At 33.0% G+C, this 14,016-nt stretch overlaps 3 protein-coding genes across 3 annotated transcripts in view; 1 reads left to right on the top strand and 2 right to left on the bottom strand.

Moving 5' to 3' along the window:
- Nucleotides 1–5,854, bottom strand: part of LOC117105985 (urea transporter 2-like) — a 10,675-nt gene extending 4,821 nt beyond the window's left edge. The window contains exons 1-3 of the mRNA XM_033247288.1: nt 5,056–5,854; nt 1,381–1,602; nt 963–994 (exon numbers count right to left, since the gene is read on the bottom strand). Coding sequence (XP_033103179.1) covers nt 963–994; nt 1,381–1,602; nt 5,056–5,489 — 688 coding nt within the window. The 5' untranslated portion in view covers nt 5,490–5,854. The remainder of the gene's footprint in view (nt 1–962; nt 995–1,380; nt 1,603–5,055) is intronic.
- Nucleotides 5,855–7,379: 1,525 nt separating this feature from the next.
- Nucleotides 7,380–14,016, top strand: part of LOC117105997 (ankyrin and armadillo repeat-containing protein-like) — a 34,540-nt gene continuing 27,903 nt past the window's right edge. Inside the window, exon 1 of the mRNA XM_033247307.1 lies at nt 7,380–7,417. The gene's annotated coding sequence lies outside the window, so the exon portion shown is untranslated. The remainder of the gene's footprint in view (nt 7,418–14,016) is intronic.
- LOC117105999 (SAP domain-containing ribonucleoprotein-like) overlaps nt 7,677–14,016 on the bottom strand; it is a 7,724-nt gene continuing 1,384 nt past the window's right edge. Inside the window, exons 2-10 of the mRNA XM_033247308.1 lie at nt 12,991–13,120; nt 12,627–12,670; nt 12,235–12,366; nt 11,205–11,278; nt 10,628–10,652; nt 10,160–10,231; nt 9,544–9,642; nt 9,026–9,100; nt 7,677–8,748 (exon numbers count right to left, since the gene is read on the bottom strand). Of these exons, the coding sequence (XP_033103199.1) occupies nt 8,707–8,748; nt 9,026–9,100; nt 9,544–9,642; nt 10,160–10,231; nt 10,628–10,652; nt 11,205–11,278; nt 12,235–12,366; nt 12,627–12,670; nt 12,991–13,120 (693 nt within the window). The 3' untranslated portion in view covers nt 7,677–8,706. The remainder of the gene's footprint in view (nt 8,749–9,025; nt 9,101–9,543; nt 9,643–10,159; nt 10,232–10,627; nt 10,653–11,204; nt 11,279–12,234; nt 12,367–12,626; nt 12,671–12,990; nt 13,121–14,016) is intronic.

The raw sequence follows: 14,016 nt of genomic DNA, 5'->3' as shown, positions 1-14,016 counted from the left end.
GGACTTATTTGGGAAATTTGAAGAGGGGGTTCGCCATAAAAAGGGGGGGGGGTTGCTAGAAAAGGGGGTTTCTCCCGAACTGGATACGGGCCTCTAAATAATGTACATGTTTGGCCAGAATATTGTTCTATGTCTACATATCTCGTTGTCATAATTGTTTGTTTCAGATATTTGTTCTACTGTTTAACTCAGCATTTTCGCATCATTATTTAGGATTTGGAAATCCCCACATTGCCGTTAGGAGACCAATTTTGAAACAGTTTTTCAAGCATCGTTTAGTGCATCATTTATTAACACATAACTGAACTATGTTGATATTTACTTCAATCTTTAAAATTCATTAATTTTAATGGTGACTTTTAAATGTCGATATTTAGCCAGAAACATTAGTAATTTTAGACCTAATTTCAATTAGCTCCATTTCAGTGCTACACACTTCGATTTCCATGACACGTCACAAATAATTACCGGAATTAATTTTCTTGCATTCCTTTTGTGAACAGCCATTGCACATCCAGTATGAAATATACGATATTTTCGAAAACAATGTGCCAGCTCAATGCAAGATGGACAGTTAGAAAAAAAAAAGCACATTGGTAGGTAAAGCAGTGACTAGCCTAGGTTAGACGTATTCTAAAAACGGAAAGGTCCGTGGTTTAATGTCAGATAAAATAGTATAATACATACGGTACTCCAAGTATCGAAATGCACGCCATCGTGTCTTGTATTCTACGTATACGGGGAATGGAAATGAATATAATACGGTGGTAGAGCAACATTCTCAGCCCAAACTCTTCAGTATGATGGAGGTAGGCCCTACTTGATTAAAATATTCCCCTATAAGTAGGCATAAGGTGGTGCGGACAACGAGAGTTCTTTCAATTTATAAAAATACATCAGAAATACAATAATTAAAAAAGAGAACAAAGAAAGAGATAGAGGATAAACAAAAGTGCACAAACCTGCCACAGTCATGTGGTTTTTAAATGCAGCGCTCACAATACAAACACAACACATATTTTTTTTTCATTTATATAAGGTACTGGTTCTGCTGGGTAAAGCCGACCTCCAAAAGTGTTGAAGTACGGTATAACAGTATAGGCGCAGTTTAAGACGCGCAGGAATTGAATTGATTCATTATGTAAATGAATTAATTCATTATGTAAATTTAGAATTGAAAGGTTGTTATTTATATTACTATAAATAAATTGGTTTCATACTCTTTTTTGTTTTTGTTTTACTGTGTATTGAGGGTCCCTAATGATCAGCTTCGGCTGGATGGACCACCCTCATTAAAGATTATTGAAATAAAAATAAATAAAAATAAAAAAATAAATTGAATTGAATTTAAATTGAATTGAAAATTTTAATTAATCCTACAATGAGGAAGGGGAATTATACGACATGCACCACGTTACCTCTGCCCAGTCAATGTCGTTGGCGTTCCAAGGAACAGTTGATCCTATCAGTTGTTGAGAAAAGAAATCGTTGCCGTGCATCGTGGCCGTTACGAACAAAAACGTCACTATATTGAACGAGAGGTTAAACGCTGGAAGGTTGATTTTACCAAACAAGTTGTTTAATGCACTTGACACGAACACACTATTATTAATGAAAAGAAAGAAAATGCACTGATTAAAAACTACCATTTACATCTCATGTACAAAATGACGGTCATTGAGTGAAAGTGGCGTCTAATTTTAATCGTATGATTACTGGCTCAAATTCCATTACGTCATCTTGAAGTAATTTTCTAACGTACCATATTCCTTTTAAAGAAATTGTATGATTTTTCTTTTTATTCCATGCACAACTAACAGAGATACGAACTTATTTTTATTGGGAGAAAGAGGGGTGGACGGGTGAGGGGTGATCTCGGTAACACCCGCGTTATCAGCGACAGGCTACACGTTCGAATATCACCAGAAACGTCTTTCTTACTCTAAAAAGGGAACTGTTCGTTAAAAGTGTATTGCTTGATATGATTATGCCATCACATTCTCCTATGGGAGCACTGTTTATTACTATCTATTTGTAAACAATAATAATAAAAATAGTAGGCCCCTAATAATAATAATAATAATAATAATAATAATAATAACAACAATAATAACAATTTATAAATAGGCTATATCTTTAAAGCTAATGACCATATTTATTATACCATAAGCCTTATGTCAACCACGGAGAGTAGGCCTATGGACAGGTAACTTAAGTTTCAGAATCTGAGTTTTCAATTACGTATGAGAAATCAATCCGTTATATAAATTCATTTCTGATGATCTGGTCTGCTTATGAATAGATTATCTACATTCAGTAACGAAACAAATCTAGATTACGTTTTGTTTTCATAGTTACGGCTACTACTACTACTACTACTACTACCGAGGCTTACTACTGCGGCCTATTAATAAACATAGGCCTACTGGTATGCTTTTATATCCCTAATTTAGATGAATGTTTGCTTGAATGAATTTTAATCAATTAATTATTTCTGTTTTACTGATTTGCTAATTATAAATTATCATCATGTAATCAGTAAAAACTAATCTAAATTAATACGAATAAAATATCATTGGGAGTTAAATGAACGGGTATATATTAGCCTATATAGGCTCCAAATACGATGTTGGCGCCTTTGATTTAGAAAAAAAAAATGGCGTGATATCATACTATCATTTTCTTAAAGAAAACGTGATTCGGCTAGGCCTAGTTTTAGAATTTCAAGACAGTCGAGCCATGGTCTAACACAGCGCAGCGGAGGGTGGGGGGTCTGTTGACTATAACTTCATCAACCTTCTAAAACATTAAGGACAATTATATGTAGACGGAAATTAAGTTGGCAGTGCTCTGTTGTTTCAGTGGTGGCGCTAGGAACTGCCCGACGGAGGGACTAAAGACCCCGCTTACTCTCAAGAAGAAGCCCATCTCAAGCCCAGGGCTTCTATTGGGCTATGCTTCCCCGACGGGGGGGCTATAGCCCCCAGCCCCCTCTGGCGACACCACTGTGTTGTTTAGTTTGGACCCTCCAGCTGCAAAATTCCCTCTCTATTCCTTTAGTTTGTTTTTCACATGAACGTCTGTTTTCCAAGTTCAATATGCCTACTTACATTTTATAGGCCTACGGTCACCAGAAAGAAAATACTGTACGGTTATACGGTTTAAAGGTTAGTCTAGACTCAATTTGAAATTAAGCAATTTTTTCGAATACTGTTTGGAATAAAACCACTACCGGTTTACTGCCTTTATTCGTTAAAAAAAATATCGGTTAACCTTCGAAGTCCCCCATTTTTCGCTGTTCCGCGATCACAATGTTTATATCATAGTGTGTTACAGTAGACATTTTATTTTTACACTGTAGAGTTCATATGCGAATTAGCTTGCTTGGAAAAGCCGTCACGCTAATCAAGCATAATTAGTTGCGTTCGCTTTAGTTGTGTTCGCATTTCAAAGTAATTTGTTTCTGACGCCGACACAGATAATTAAAAGCATGAAATGTAAAAACAGGCTTGGATTATAAAAATGAAAAGTTCCTAAAACATCTTTTGTGGCGTGTATTATTTTTTTTTCTGCCTTCAGTTACTGATCTCTCTGGTTCTCCCGGATTTACTTTGAAATTGATATTCATTTTCATAATCTTTAATCTTAATTACATCAATTTCTTCTCATTGTTAATGAAATGACGATACATATGTATAATGTATACCGGTATACATCTATATAAAGGCCAACAGAAGGACTAAATCCATACTCGAAATCCAAACAAATGCTCAAATTAGATATATTGTTTTATACAAAAACAGACATATAGGCCTAAGTATAATTAATAGGCCTATATTGGAAAAATACAAAATAAAGTTGGGATAAAATTCTGTCTATGAAAAAGAAACATTGTGATGAGAAGATTAAAAGACATAGTTTAAAATTTGAATATAAACGAAGACTCTACACAATATTAAAAAAAACAAAAACATTCATAATAATTCCATCGATATATGAAAATGCACGATGAGGAACGTAAGTATTTTGTCCGATTGCTTCGGTGTAGTCCTATTTAATTTTATTTATTTTCGTCCACAATTTTAAAAACATACAAAAAAAAGTACAAGACAATATCCTTGTCAGTGACAGGATAGACAAAACGCAACCTGAGTTGCTGTGGACAGTTTTTTTCCTCACAAGGGTAAAGTCTAATTAACTGATAATAATAACAGCGAAGGTTCATTCCTCGAGATATCTGAGTGGCAGAAAATGATGTGTTTGTAGACATGTTATTCTCGAAGATTGAATTGTAGAGGGAATGAGATGGAGTTGGTCTAGTGATGTAATCACTTACATTTAATGGGATTTGCTGGAATGTTGCTCAAATGTACAAAGATCTAGCTATATTTTCTCTACCTGTTTTAAGTGATTGGAGTTCAGAAGCCTCCAGTCGTGTGCAACATCTCTTTGATTAGAATGGAGAACATTATTATTCTAATGGTAAATCGTATTTATGTTTAAAAAAAATATATATGTCTGCATAATTACACTAGTGTTCCATGCCCACGAATGTATCTTTTCATAAACGATTGTGGATTATTAGATATTATAAGTATATAAAATATAGATCTATTATTAGGCTATATACAGTTGGCAAGAAATTATTTTTAATTCTTCTGCTAATGTTTCTTTCTGGTTTAGTTACAGGCAACTAGAACTAAAAAAATGTGACAAATGTGTGTGAATTACCCATATGAGTATGATGATACTCATATTACACTATGTATTAGGCATAAAGCATGATAGTATCATGCCCATGAACGAATTACGTGTAGGTCTATTTGTCACATTTTCCTCCATGGTCACATAAAATGTTATAGCGTGTAAGGAGCTTTGGGTATGAAAGGGGTGTGATAAATCCAAGTGCCAGTATAGTATTTTTTGTTTTTGTTTTTTTTGTTTTTTTTTTGATTTGTTAAAAAATTTTAACATTTTTATTTAGAACAATTTATCATAATGAATCTTCTCTTTCAAAAAAAACTCCCCAAACATTAAAATGTGTGAGCTACTTACCTACCTGCACTGCAAAAAATGACAGGGAAAATTAGCCATCCATACCAATTGTCCTCTGCGGACACGGCTGTGATAACAGACCCTATAAGAAGTCCTTGGAACGCAAAGCCCCCATCTTCAACAGCACCTTTTTCTTGAGACATCAGCATAGCCAACAATTGTGCAGACAACAGTCCAAGTAACGCGTTTATCGCCTGCCATGGACTCTGTACGAACAAAGCCACCAACACAATAAACCCGCTAATCGGGTTATTTAAAAAAACTGGTTGACCTATACCTCGAAAACATGCGTTAATGAACTTCAGAACGATGTTCTTGTCTTTGATCCAGTTTTTCAGCGGTCTAATTTCGCCCATAAAATAATTAGTAAAGTGGTATCGAGTTGGCGGCGATACTTCCCTATCCTCAGTTTCTGTTGTATCCATTTTACTCATTTGTATCCACCGAAATTAATAAAATATAGGCCTATACGTGGAAACAGACGCTCAGATAATAGTGCTTCGTCCGCTGGCAACAAAAAAACACAGTAGAATTCGAAAAGTCACTATTGATAACAAAATGCGCTAACTACCTCATTATAGTCTGTCTTGATGATTAGTCAATCAGAACTGAGAGGACATCGTCCACGGCCTTCCGTCATTTTTATACTCTGCTAATGATGGCAGTCTATCGATGTAGAAGAATATGTATAAATATCATATGCAATTCTGTAGGCCAATAATCGATAACTAATTTTTAAGAACGTATTATCGCATCGTTTTCACAGTGATTGATTTATTTGTTTACGTGGTCGGCATGGAACCAACTTTAGCGTGTTTACATATTGATTAACTTAATGAGTAAATGGAAGAATGGTTTCATCCTACAAAATATTTAGATTAGTTGAGTAGGCCTACACTGCAAAATGGAAAGTGTATCTAGCGCCAAATTATATACACACAGGCCTAATGAATCAAATAATGAATTATATGTATATAATTTTGTTAAATAATGAAAGTACATTTGGCGCCACAGAGTTTCAACTACTTTCAACATTAAGCACAAGTTTTGTTGTTGTTTGCGTTTAGATGCCGATTTCCCTTTCATTACACCTGTGTGCGCTAATTGATATTTATATTTTGATGTTATTTTCAGCTGCTCTCTTTCATTTACGCCTAATTTTCGACCATGCATTATTTTCACTGTAGTATTGTAAGTGGGCGTATCTCTATACAATAATATAATTTAAATATGCAAAAACACAAACAATACATGGAAATGAATAGGCCTATTAACGTTTCAAAGAAAGGGGGACCTCCCTAGAACCTTACTGCAGCGTCAACCATTAAACGTATGGAGTTAGTTCCAAACCCAAGACAGCTTACTGAAGCGGAAAGAAGCTTTGGTTCCAATACTTTGTTCTGTGTCCATTCCGGGATGTGATTGTGACAATTATAGAGTAAGATCGGGAGAAATTAGCAATCGGAGAAAAACATTTTAAAATGTCTTTCTTACGCAATTTTTAGATGAATCATTATCAATTGCAACCATATTGTTGGCTGCATATAAGCTTATGGATTTAAAAAAAAAAACAAAAAAAACTTACACATTTGATAACTGAAGATTTATGCACGCCTTTACATTAACTACCGAAAGGACCTGATGATGAAATAAATTAATGTCGGAATATTGAATCTCAACACGATGGCGTGCATTTCAACATTTGGAGCAGTGGTGGCACCAGGACCTGCCCGACGGAGGGGCTAAAGTCCCCGACGGGGGGGGGGGCTAGTGTTGCTGTTGTTGTTGTTGTGATGATGATGATGATGAAAAGTTAACACAAATAATATGGTGGCTAAACGAATATTACATGTAAATATTTTTTTTTTAATTTGTTTGTTCACCGACAAAATGTATCGTCTTCCACGACGGGGGGGGGGGGGGGGCGCTATAGGCCCCCAGCCCCCCCTGGCGCTCTGGCGCCACCACTGATTTGGAGTATGTATTATACTTTCTTACATTAACTACACTGCGGTGGACTGGAACTCGCTACCTTACTCTCTAACCTGCATTAGTGACTCGGTCAAATTCAGGGAACTGGGTGCTGCACAGCGCAGATTTGACTAAGAGCAGATCAATTACCAATCAAGATCAAGAACTATTTAGCGGTATCAATGGAGTACACGGCAAAGTGGAAGATGTATTTGCTCGATGCATGCTGTGTTTAACTATTTCTAACATTAAGCACGAGTTTCGTTAGTGTACAAACTTTTGATTGGTTGCTCGTTGGTATAGGCCTACAATTCTGGAAGCTAATGGGCATCTCTACTCATGTGTACGGATAATATCGGGTGAACGCATCAATCACAAAGACCATAATACGGTAACTGTAAACTACTTACTGCATATTATTAATAAAATATGTCGTAATTAATAGTGGCTATGGTTGTATACAATTATAATACTTCAATGGCGACGTCCGACAATGTTCCCCCACCACCCAAATATTAAATCAATCAATTTATCAAGTGCATAACACGTTATTGCCTTTATATAGAAACAAAACAATATCATATGGAACGTAATTTGCACATTTCACATGAACCTCTCAAATCTAAAAAAAAAACGACGCAAACCCAGGAGGAGATCAACTAATTCTTTTATTGAAAAGGTTTTCAAAATATAAACAGTGAAAGTCTTAAATTATTATAGGAGTTCTTTTTCAGAAACCGTTTTCAGTCAGAAAAACACAATTAAAATGTAATTAACATGCATTTTTTTGATACAATAGACAGATTAAAAATCACGATAGTGCGGTGTACTATTGTATAATAACTACTGTATCTTAAAAATATAAACAGTAATTTATAATTACATGCATTTTATTAGAAAACAGTTTTAGTCCAGAATATCATATCAAGCTACAGACATAATTCTCATATAATGAAGGAAAAAATATAACAAGTAAATAAATGATAGCATTATGTACAACTAGTTAAAAATTAAAATAATTTTTAGAAACTGTTAGTCAGGTGACAACAGCTGTACATAACACTTAATGAAAGTCTCAAGTGCAGAGTATGCAATTAAGTTTTTAAAATATGAAACTACTATAATATTAGGCAAATAGACATGTTATGCTATCAAGTTAAGATTCAACATATATATTTAGCCATATTTATTCTATAAAGAATCCAAAGAAAATTTCTGAAGATGACAAAAACAGAGTTGACGCTGAATCCCAAACATTATGGCGTGCCTATCAATGATCTTTCATTACTTAACTTAGTTATCAAGGTTTTGTAAACTCAAGGAAACAAATACCTCTTATCTTCATTTCTGATATTCATGCAATAACAATACTATACACCAGGGGTGGGCATAAAAATTGGTCAAAGAGTAAAACTTAATTTTTTTTTAACAGAGGGCCGCAACCAAATATATGGTGAAAATTTGACGGTTTTTAAATAATATGCTTGCAAAAACCTTCATACAGTCCTTTTATCCTGCTTTAACCTCAGTTTTAATGATACTGTTTTTTTTTCACATGTATGTCTATTCCACATATCACATGCATTTAAGTTTAACATATTCACGGCTGAAAGAAAACGGTTTCCTTTTCTTTTTTTCTCTGATTTACACTTGGATTCATCTGATGCTGGAACAGACGTTTCAAGACAAACCAAACCTCTCAGCCCTCTTCGATTTCTTTGCCTGTAAGAACAAATACATTTTAATTGAAATAAAATACATAGTAAAGAATATTTGGTTGATTTTTTTACTTTATGGACCATTCTGGTTTTTAAAATTGTTTGTTATTTTTTGTGTAAATTTTAACTGTATTTTAAGTCTGGAGAAACCAAATAAACTCAATCAATCAAACCAAAATGTAAATTAAAATGGTCAGGGACAACTTAACAAAAAGTTTGTAATAATTATCTAGAGAGCAATGTAGAGTGTAAATACTGTATTTCCATCTATATATTCTTACCTCTATATCACCTGAAGATGATGTCAACGCAACACCAAATCTTTCTTTCCTTTTCAATAGTTTATCATCAGTAGTCTAAAAATGAAATTTATCAATACACTAAGTAATAGGAAAATCTATAATTATTATTAATATTATTACTATTATAGGAACTACTTTCTATTTTTTTATGTAAACATGTGCTTTGTATTATTTTGTAACGGTATCCTGAATAAATAAAAAAATAAGTAAATAAACCTATAGTTATATATATTAGCTAATCAATCTATAGCATAATAATTCATATATTATCAATATTAGATTTATAATCATTGCATCAATTAAGCAAATCAATAGACCAGGAATTTCAAATTCCTTTAAAATTAATCTAAAAAACATATTTTATTAAACTGATTTTTGCAGTATCAATTTGTAAATTTTGTTGGTACCATGTTATGTGCTGTATTGTATAATTTATTCTGGATGCGTATACACTAATATTTCTAGATAAAATAAATCAACTACTCAATTTAACTGACCTTCACAACAGACGTCTTAGTAGTACTGGTCTTTGTAGTTGTGTTTACTGCTGTTCCAAATCTCTCTGCCCGTTGTTGCTTCTTCAAAAGATTTTCAGACTGAAAAATGAGGAAAAAGTCAAAAATAAAAAGAGAAGAAATCACGTTTCAAGCCGGTACTTTTATTAATATTCTATAGTATAGAAATATTGACTGCTCAAGAGGGGAATTGTGAAATCTATTGCACCCAGGTGATGTGGAGACTGTAGGCTACAGTAATATGCCTAAATATGGTCATGATGACATCACATCATGACCATATATAGGCATATTATGACTATATAAGGACATTATTATATCATCAAGAAAATGTGCTAGTCTAGAAAGAGCCTAAGAAGAGATTATAGGCAGAGTGATAACATAATATTCAATTTTTGCAATTGCAGCCTTGAGAGGTGTCTTTTATTATTATGATAATCATTAGGCCTACTATTATAGGAAGAAAAAAATATTAGTGGTAAATACATACATGCACCACCCATGATTATCCTATGGGGTGATAATGATAAAAAGGCAAATGGAATAAGTGATCACACAGCAATGCTCTATGCCAATACTACAGTAAATATAAGCTTACTTTTGCAAGAGTAGGTGACACTATTTCTCCAAATCTCTCGGCTCTAGCTTTCTTCTTATCATCTATTTTTGTCTGAAATATAAATATTGAGTGTTTTGTGAAATTTGTTAATTCATTATTCTTAAAATATTTACAAGTGAGCGGTATTTAGAAGAATATTTTACAGTATTACAACTAAGCAATCATGACATTATTCTACATACATTGACAATGCATTATCAATGTTTACTAACTCCTATTCTAGTCAATTTTCATAATAAATAATAATTGTAATAATATTAATAAAAAATGATAACTTATATTACTATACACTAACTGATTTTAATTAACTGACCATGACGGATTTTTGCCTTTTAATAAACAATAGTACTAATAATAATTATAATAAATCACAGATCATTCTTATAGTAGTGTATCTAGATGCATTTCACAATGTTAAATAGAATATATTATAATTTAAGTACATACCGTAGTAGAGACTTGTAACCCAAATCTGTGTAGGCAAAGATAAGAATATTTGAGAACGTATTGCATGAATTAAAAAATAATGAGTTAAATGTTACTATATATACAGTAGAACCTTGATTTTACATACGGTATGGGACCAGAGGACGTACGTAAATCTGGGGATTAATAAAATGTTAGGTTAAATTTGTGGTGACCTTTGACCTAATATGTACGCAAGACTCAATAAATGTATGTTATGAATGAATGATGTTACCTAAGCCTACAACTGTAGGCATAGGCCTACAAATAAAACCATGTGTTTAGTGTTTTCATTCATCACTTTACAATGTCATAATAAAGTGTTAAAATAAAACCATGTTTCTAGTGAAATAAAATAGACAGAAACTAACAAATCTCTTTTTACATTATGGTGAAAAAAAAGGGCTGTTTGTTTTGAGCATTTTGGGGTTTTGACGATGTCATCGTCCGTACGAGGCGTACAAAAAACTGAGGTTCCACTGTACAGGTAACCAAAATTTGAAAAATGTGTAACTTTTAAAGACCTAATCATGATAAAATATGCACACTCATAATTTACCTTTTGGCTCTCTCTGCTTTTTTATCTAAATTCGGGCTTTGAACATTAAATCGCTCCGCTCTGTTTAATTTTCTCTGAAAGAAAAGAAAATTAAATTATGTTGGTTGGTACAGTAATAATTCATGATTAGTTAAAATATTTATGTCCTGTTTTATAGAATGTTGTTTTGAATATTATATTTTTGCCTCTTTAGTTTAGTCTACCTTAATCCTTATTATATCATACATTTATATGTTAATGAGACTTATCCACAAAAGCTAATACCATGATTGTAGTTCATCCAGCAAATGGTTACCACTTGAACACGATAATTATTTGCCTAATTTTGGAGGTGAGGTTTTTCCAATTATAACATGGTTACCACTTGAACGCAATAATTATTTTCCTAGCAGTAGGTACAGCATAGCACTCAATAGTTATCCAGCATAGAACCCAGGCCTCAAAGAAATAGAAGTTACATTCCTCTGATGTTAGGGAGGTCTTTTTTCCCCCCCAAGCATTAGTGGTAATGTACTAAAATGTTAGGGGGTAGGCATATATTACTATAGTTTGAAGGTTTGCATGACGAAGCAATAATATATATACAATGCTTGTGTACACCACATACTGTAAAACCTCAAATTAAAGCCCTGGGCTTCTTTTTTTTTTGCAAAATTTGGATAGGCTTCTTTTCAAGGCTACTTTTGCAAACTAAAGATTGGCTTCTTCTCGAGATTAAGCCCATTGGGCTTCTATTCGAGGTCTTATGGTAGTGTACCGCTAGTATCTAATATATCATAATATATCATATACCACTATATATGTATGTGGTGTACCGCAAGTATTTAATATATCATATACTACTATATTTGTATATTATGACAATAAAATTGATCAGAACCTATATTTGTGCTAAAACACAAGGAGAGCATGTGGATATAATTAAACATACAACATAATAATTTCATTGATTCAGCTTGTACACTAACACATATTTAGTCAACTGACTACTACAGTACTATTTTTCATTCTGAAGAGAGTATTTATTTACTATTTTGTCGTCCACATTTGAGACTGCTTTAAGTGTGGGTGATTCTGGCGCAGTGGACTCCTCAACTACAGCTGTTTCTGCTTCTGTTTCTGTTTCTTCTACATTCTCCCCTTCTTCCTCTGCTAAATCCTCCTTTCATAAAGAAATATAAATAATTTATTATCTTAAAGACATACAATATACTATATGTGTTAATCTAAAAAAATAATATATAATTCAGCATTTTAATAGCTTTACTGTGTACAACTTTTTTTAAAATTTTAAATTGATTTTATAAATATTGGAAGAGAAATAATTCTGTAATTAGAAACAGAAAACTCATTGAATTATAAACATTTTATAAATGGAAAAAATTAGAGAAGCACATGAGGAGAATATTACGGACAGTTTACCTCTAAACCTCCAAGCAGGTCACTTTCTTCCAGCAAGTTTCCACCTATAAAATACATAAAGAAAAATGGCAATTACAAAAAAGGTTTATTGTGTCTGCATTGTGTTAGTATAACATAGTGTACCCACAAAATGTATTAATTGTTAATTTAGATTTACCATTATGATTTTTATCATATACTTATCATTTTTCACCATTATCTATCTTGCTTTGATGATGTGTCTTTGTATTGTTTATTTATAATATTTTGATACATCTAAATATTCATTATGACAACACATCAAGACCATACATAGGCACATCATGACTATATAGGCATACAAGTTTTTTTGTCAAAGAAAATGTGATAATCTAAATTGTTTTACCTTCTTCTTCAGCAATGCTTGTATCTTGTCCTGACTCTGCCAGATGCTGCTTCAACCTCTCCAGTAACTCAGCTTTGTTACCTTTAACACTGAGACCATTGGCCTCCAACTCTTTCTTCAATTCAGCAACCTATTAGTAAAAATTATGAAGAGAACTTTAGAAAACTGTACGGGGCCTAGGGAAGCTTAGACCAAATCAGTTAAAACATAAAATAAAACAAAAAATGCTACAAATGCTCATCATATCCCAAAAAATATAATATTAAATGATTATAATATTAAATGATTAATGTAAAAATCCACACTATGTATGGAAAATTACTCATGGACAAATACAAAAAAAAAAAAAATCAATCATGAAAAAAAAAATTTATAAAACCTGGAAAACAGGGGATTTGGGACCACAGTAAAAATAAGACCCAGGGAGTTGTTCAATTAGAATGCCAGTCAATTTGAGCGAATGTGCCAGTTTGAGCGGATGTTAGTTCGTTTGGATGCATTTAGTGCAAACTACTGTACAACAAGGGCGAATTTATCGTCACCCTATTCTTGTATTTGTTTGTTTTAAATGCAAAAAACGCTCTGTGCACTCTAAAGTTCTGAAATGGTTTTGGCACTTTTTGATAATTATTCAACGTTTGAATTACAGTCTTGGCAAATCCGACTACCAGATGGCCACTAACGAGCACTTTTATTTTAAATCTATAAAACTGCACGTTTCATTGCGAATTCATGGTTTTAGTCTCCAGTTGGGGTTTTGTATTTAAAAAAAATTATATATGTAATTGAATTACTGTATATAGTGTTGTAATTGTATTTGTAGATTTATGATTTAGGCCTATATTTGAAAATGGGAGTAACTGTATTTTGTATTTGTTATTCACCATAGAAATTTAAATTATTTGTACGTATCTAGGTGTCAGAAGGTGCACAAATCATTGGTATAGCAGTGTGACACAGGGGCGGATCCAGTAGGGGCAGGGGTTAGGCACGTTGCCCCCCCCCCCCCGTTTTGCCAAATTTTAC

This window comes from Anneissia japonica, unplaced genomic scaffold (genome assembly GCF_011630105.1).
Source record: "Anneissia japonica isolate Jap-2015-1 unplaced genomic scaffold, ASM1163010v1 scaffold284860_len1800451_cov186, whole genome shotgun sequence".
Taxonomy (NCBI): Eukaryota; Metazoa; Echinodermata; class Crinoidea; order Comatulida; family Comatulidae; genus Anneissia; species Anneissia japonica.
The sequence above is the reverse complement of the archived record's forward strand: the minus strand, read 5'-3'. Positions and strand labels throughout refer to the sequence as shown.